The 7,033-nt window shown below is 34.0% G+C and overlaps 1 protein-coding gene across 1 annotated transcript; it reads left to right on the forward strand.

Annotated features, from left to right (window-relative positions):
* The first annotated feature begins 399 nt into the window (after positions 1-399).
* Positions 400-1,850, forward strand: LOC110107934 (14-3-3 protein zeta). The gene is made up of 3 exons (XM_028698347.1): positions 400-932; positions 1,026-1,148; positions 1,713-1,850. Exons 1-3 carry the CDS (start codon positions 450-452, stop codon positions 1,848-1,850), a joined length of 744 nt encoding a protein of 247 aa, XP_028554180.1. The 5' UTR covers positions 400-449.
* The last annotated feature ends 5,183 nt before the right edge of the window (positions 1,851-7,033 follow it).

Here is a 7,033-nt window from a genome sequence, read left to right on the forward strand (position 1 = left end):
ATAACATGCAGTAAAATCTCAAATAATTTGACACATAGTAGAAAAGTAAACACTGGCCTAGCCTAGATCTAGAGTCGGTTGTCTTAGCAAGCTATAAAGTGTGTGTAGAAGTTCGTGTAGCTAGGGTAGATATTAGGCTGTGTAGTTAGTTGAAGTTGTATAAATTTTGAGTTTTTTAAGCTTGAAGGGAAGTTTTATGTTAATATTTTAATGAAGATGAGCTTATATATACTTAACTTTATATTGAAATTAACCTTATATCTAACATCTTGCACGAATCTTAAGATTTTTTTAATTTTACAAATATAAATTTGTATTTGATGCGCGTGCAAATTGTCATGTTCCCGTCTTCCTAACAAAAAGAGAGGGCCGGTAGACAGGTCGGCTAAATCGGTTAATCTTGTAGCAAGAACGCAGATTCCCGTCTTCCTAACAAACCACCGTCGTCCATGGCGAGTACCTCAAATCCATGGTTCAGAGAAAAGAACCTCCATAAAGCAAAAATCGCCATTGAAGTCGGCCGCTTCGGTGACTCGGTCCAGTTCATGATGGAGATCGTCAAATCCGTTGTCCCATGGACCGAGCTCTCCCTTTCTGAGCGCAATTTCCTCTACACCGTCCTGATGAAATTCTTCGAAGAACTCCGCCAAGCCTTGAACGACCACAATTTCCGGTCCTTGGATTCGGACGGCGTCCAATCCGAAGTTGCGAAATTCTACTCGAACGATATTAAGGAGCAGATGATTGACGCCTGCAAAGAGATGAAGCAGTTTATCTACCGCTGGCTTGTCCTCTCCTCCCGATCTGCCGAGGCTACTGTTTTTTATCTTACCCTTAACGTCGATGTGAGCTGCTACCTTGTGGAGCTCCAGGACGATGAAGATGTGCAGACAATGGGCAATGCGGTGATCCAAGCTTATAAGGAAGCCAAGGTGAGGGTTTTGATGACTGGTTTAATTTGGGGCTTTTTCCGTTTTTTGTTGATGATTAGTGTTAGGGTTAGGGTTTTGGTCGAATCTTTGCAGGGGGTGGCGAAGACGAGGCTGTCGTGGGCGAGTCCGGCACGTTTGAGGCTGGCACTGCATATGGCGGAGTTCTATACAGAGATCCTGCAGACGCCTGAGAAGGGCGTGAAGATTGCGAAAAAGGTGGGACCCTTGATTTCTTTTACCGCCCGCCACGTGGCGATCTTTGATATATTTGCCATGCGGCGTGCAACGGCTGCTTCCATTTGTATGATCTTGTTCTGTTTTTTTAATTAATATCTATTGCTTTGTTTAAAATAGCTTTTGATGTATATTTAAATGATAGTGTTTTCAGCTATTTCAAAATTTTATTTATAAAAAAATATTTTTGAAAAAATAAAAGATAAAAATAATAAAGCTTAAATTATTCTAAATAAAACCAAAGAATTTTCTCATAAAAATTATTCAAAATAAAATTTAAAGCTTTGATTATAACATATAACAAATTTATAATACACTTATTATACAATTAATAAAAAAACTTTTAAAATTCATTATTAAAAAATTGTTTAAAATATTTTTATTCAATTTTTAAAAAATATTAATTATGTCAATATATTAATATTAATAATTTATACATATTTAATATGATTTAAATGCTCAGATATTATATAAAAATAAATATAAAAATTTTATTATTAGTCATGTAAATCCGCATTAATTCTTTGTTAATGATGGTGTCATCAGGCTTTGGCGAGAGCAGATGCGGTCACCAGTACTGTTAGCGAAGAAGAATTACTTAATGAAATAAATGAGCTGAAGTCAAAACTCCGTGAATACGTTCTCCTTTGGACAAATGATGAGGTGAGTTTTAGATCAGTATGATAAAATATTTGTTTTGAATATTCTGAATGAGCTTTGGGTGCATGCTTATTATATGCTTCATATTTATATTAACAAAGCATTACATAAGCTCAAAAATAGGAGAAATTCTAGAAAATATTCTTGACAATTCTCTTCCAAGTTTTCAACTTCAAAACATAAAAGGAATGATTATGGTGTTTAGTCCTCTATAGAAATATAGTGCCCGAACAACATGATATTTCATCGTAAATATATGTTGTGCTGAATATTTTCAGTAGAGATATTACTGACGGGTTGAGTTACCTCGAATTTAGTTTGATCCTTGTTTGTTTATGTCCTTGAGCATCGTACACTTTGTAGATATGTCGGAGGTTCAAGAGGACGGTGCTCCATGTAAGGGTATTTTTAGAATTACGCTTGTTTTTCGATGCCTTATTTTTACCCAATAAATATGTTGTAAAGTGCTTAGGGTTAGTAAGCCGTTTTGTACTCCGCCTCTTCTCTATAGTGAAGTCGTTCTACATTCTCCTCCGTGGTTTTTTCCCAAATTTGAATTTTGCACAAATCTCTTAAGTTCGTTTGTGTTATGCAAATCATGATTTATTATTTCTCTTTGTATTTGATTCATTATTCCCTTACTCTAATGAATTTCTAATGGATAATCCAAATGATGCAAGTGATTTGCACTGGCGAATTTGAGTTGAATTTTAGAGGCTACTACCTTCGTATTTAACTGTGGAATGTTCCTCCGATATTTTTGACAGGATAATCTGCCAATTTTTCTAGAGAAAAATTTAGCCTCTTAAAATTTCATATATATTTTGAAAGGTAAATCTCCCAGAAATCTGTATCTCATATAAAAAAAATCACTCCTTCATGTTATTTCTCCTACAATAATCTATTAATACTGTATCAATCACATAATTAAACTAAATCAGTAAAATAAATAAACGTAAATTCTAAAAGAACATTATTCTAAATACATTAAATAATAATTAAGAATTTTAGTGTACAAACGATCGTCAAAATATATCAATTCTTAATGATTACCCAAAAAAACTATAAGAATCTAAACTCTAATCCTCTTCCGTCCTCTCACTCTCCTTGGTACAGGCAGGTTGCTTTTAAGAAAATGGCTCCCTAAATCTGTGCAGCTTATCCTGCATCTAGCTCTGTTGCATTTTCATATCAGCTTGCAATTTTTTCACTTGCTCTAGTTATGGTATCAAGGAAGCCATTTTTTGGCCAACTCTTGCATGCTTACTACTTCTTGAAAAACCTAATGTGCCATATGACCATCTCTTAAATGATCCGTAAAGTCTGCCCTTATGCATTTCACTAACCGGCTGTCACCATTTACTGTAGTCTGAATAATCCATCGATCACACAGAGGATCGATCCCTCACCAGCTATAGCTTGACTCTCTTGAATCCGTGTATAGTCCTCCTAAAATATATAAGATATATATAACATTGTATCCATGACACCTAAACCTTCCTATTATTATTGCATGTTTAAATTCTCACACAGGCCTTGTTCACTCGTTGATCCACCCTTAGTAGGTCCTATTGGCACTTGTGGGTGCGAGTATGCAACTCAACGATTGTAGGTTCTATACTAAACACTTTTTTTGTAATATGATTTGATAAGTTTATACCAAAGGTCATTCATGCTTAGTGTATAGAATGGAGCAGCCAGTATGGAGCTCATAACCCCAACATTTGAAGCTATGTTCTGCCTATTCTGATCACTCTTCCTACTATAATTTGGGCTTGCCCAGGACGTGGTTAACATAGAATACAAACCCTCACCAATCTAAAGTGGCCTCTCACTTGACTTCCTAATATATGTAAACATATCTCATATGCAAGTCGAATAACCCTTCTCAAAATTCTTTCTTATTTTTGTATTATGCTAAGGTAGCCGACAAAATTCTCTTTGCATATAAACATTATAACACATAATATTTTGGATTTAATTATAATGGAAGTTGATTATTATTAGTGTTCTTGACTCTATGTTTAAAATGTATGAACATTCAGTGACAGTTGAACTAAGTGTTCTTACATCCATCTTTCAATACGAATGATTTACTAAATTTCATGCCATATGAGTAAGCTAATTAACTTCCCTACATTTCTCCAACCTGATAGCATATCGTACATTGGAATGTCTTTGATTGTCTAAAATAACGCTATCCTTACAAAATTTTGTTGGGTGTAAAAATCATATGTTGTGATACATTTTTCCCACAAAAATTTAAGGTCATCGATTAAGGGTTGCAAAAACACATCTATCTTTACTTTTGGATTATATTGGCCAAGTATAATAAGTGTAAGAAACATGTAGGGTGTAGGTATACACATGTTTAGTGAAAGATTATAAGGAATGACTATCCCTGGTCAACATGACTAAGGTAAGATTGTATGACTGAAAGGGGTAAAATCATCTACACAAAACCCCAATCTTATATTTCTTGGATTTGTGGCAAAAGTAAGATTTGTTCGATCTACGTACTTCTAGGCCTCAGCTTTTAAAGGATGACTTAAAATATATGCTTGAGAAATACATTCATATGTCATCTCATTTGTGCAATAAAGCTCATTGATGCATATAGATGCTGCAGTCTTGGAATAATGAGTAAGTAAAATAATTGACTAACTCGAACATCCTTCTATTTTTTATGTTTTTTTTTTGTTTAAATCATAGGACACCACAATGATGGCATATTATCTCTAAAAAAAAATCCTTGTAGTATAACTTGCATTCATTAAAACAAAATATATTTGTGTAGCTGTTAAACCCAATCTAGAAACTAACTTTTTAGTCCTGTATAAATCTGCTTAAATTAGTTGGTCTCCTTAAGCAAACCAACAAATTGGTTAAAAAAATCTCGAGGAACAGTGTATTTAGTCTTAATACTCAGCTTCCTAATAGTGACTGATAACTCGAAGTGAGTAGTGCACCTATCCCAAATTAGTTGTTGAGCAGCACATAATAATTCATCGAGGTCTTGTGTTTCCCTATTTGGTGATTATTTTGTATATTTTCTAAATAGCGGGCCACTTGTACTATAAATTAAATCTTCATATGTCCTAATATTTTCTTCATCAACTATCTTAGAATTTTTTGATAGACTGCATGAGAGCCAAAATATGACTCGTACTTGCCAAATGAAGTTTAAAACCAATATTATAGTATGAATCCTCATACGCATAAATTAACGGTAACATTGTATGGTATAAGGTATGCTTGATTTTTATACTTTGTGCAAGAACAATGAAACCTCCCATCAGATAAAAAAGAAGGTAGTTGGTAGGTCACTAGGATGAAAAAATTGACTCTATTAATAAATTCATCTGTTAATATCTTTCGTCCAAGTAATAGTCGATTATACATCCAATTCCTTTGACTTTGAATCTCAATATTAAATGTGATCTAGAAATTCATATACGGATATAATCCTATAAAAATTAGTAGGAAGACAAAGACAACTTAGAACTAGGAACATGAAAATATTTAGAGCTAATAATGTGATTATATGCAATCATGAGTATTCCTATATATTCTAGAAAATATTCTTTTTGGTCTAATTTCATTCTCTTTAGAAATAATAATGGCACAAAACTTTTCATGCGGGGGTTAGTAAGGAAAATTTAAAAGACTATGTCATTAAATTCCACACGTGAACAACCCACATGCATGAATAAGTAGAAAAATACTTCTCCATCACTTTAATAAAAAACATACATCAAAACACAATTCAGACATTGGATTCATGATTATTTAATAAATGATAGATTTGTATAGATGTTAAATCTAACTCTAATAAAGATTTATGTATATTAAGCCTACATTACAATTTTAATTCAGCTTTTTTTACACAAAGTGAGTGTTGTAGGAATTTAAGTAGAGCTTGAAAGAACTTGATAGAGTTAAACGACGAAAGGAAGACTATTAAGTGAAAATTATGATAGAATTTCTTGCATTTATTCATGCGAAAATATTTTTATTATTGATGTTGTGCAAGAAATATGAGGAAAAAAGATGCAAAATGAGAAATTAATTAGCTTTTAGCTCCGCAGTATCCCGATACTTTATGCTACAATGCTATCAGTGCCTCGACACCAATCTAGAGCACTAGGGTGCAACTATTTTTTTTTTTAAGGTTAAACTCACAGAAGGGGCCTACGCGTTAATTTCAAAAAAGCAGTTACACAGTCCTTAAAAGGAACTCCCAACTCTCTAATACTCAGTTGAGCTACATTCAAAAAGAAAATAATTCCTATAAGCAGGATGTTCCTTTTTATACTATTACAAGAAACCCTAAATTATACGGGCAATGCGGAAACCGGCCCCAAAAAAGAAAGAGCTTAGATTTGTCGTTCAGCCTCGGAACCTCCTCTTCCTGCAAAATTGAAAACAGTGAAAAAATAAAAAAACTAGCAAACCCAAGAGAATCACCTTACACTTGATCCGCTTCCCAAAATAAATAATTTTCCTGCAAGAAATTCTCCAGAAAAAAAGGTCAGTAAACCAAATTGAAGAAACAGATATGAAATTATAGTTCAACCACCTTTTGTAATAACAACACTTCAAAAGACCCCTAAACCTCAAGCCACAAAACCAAACAATCTTATAAATACCCCTCAAAACATTCACAAACAGAACCCCACTATTATGCATATACAAAGAGTTCCAGCTTAACCGAAAAAAACAATGAGACACTTTCAGCCACAGGTTAAAATTCCACCAACCAAACGCCAGCTTAACCGAATTAAGAGAGAAAACCCAACTAACAAACTTGCAAATCCAGACAGTAACCAAGTTGACAGAGAAAAGAAAATCATCAGCACCACCTAACATGCTCCTGATAAGAAACTCAACCCAGCTCCCAGAACACCCAGTGCTGGAACATAAGACAAAGACAATTAGATCAAAAAGAATGACCAAACCACAGCTTGAACAACCGGTAGAACACAGAATAAACACAACAGCATGAAATCAAAATTTTCTAATATACGGACAACCAGTTTTATTTAACAACACAAGCCCCTTTAAAGAACGAGGCAGGCCATTCACATCAAACTCCCTATCAGCCACCAAATTGCACCCAATCTTCGCCAAACAGTTAGCACACGCATTGCCTTCTCTAAAAACATGCTTAATCGAATAGTTCATAAGAGTAAGAACTAAACGAATGC

This window comes from Dendrobium catenatum, unplaced genomic scaffold (assembly GCF_001605985.2).
Source record: "Dendrobium catenatum unplaced genomic scaffold, ASM160598v2 fragScaff_scaffold_1067, whole genome shotgun sequence".
NCBI classification, from domain to species: Eukaryota; Viridiplantae; Streptophyta; class Magnoliopsida; order Asparagales; family Orchidaceae; genus Dendrobium; species Dendrobium catenatum.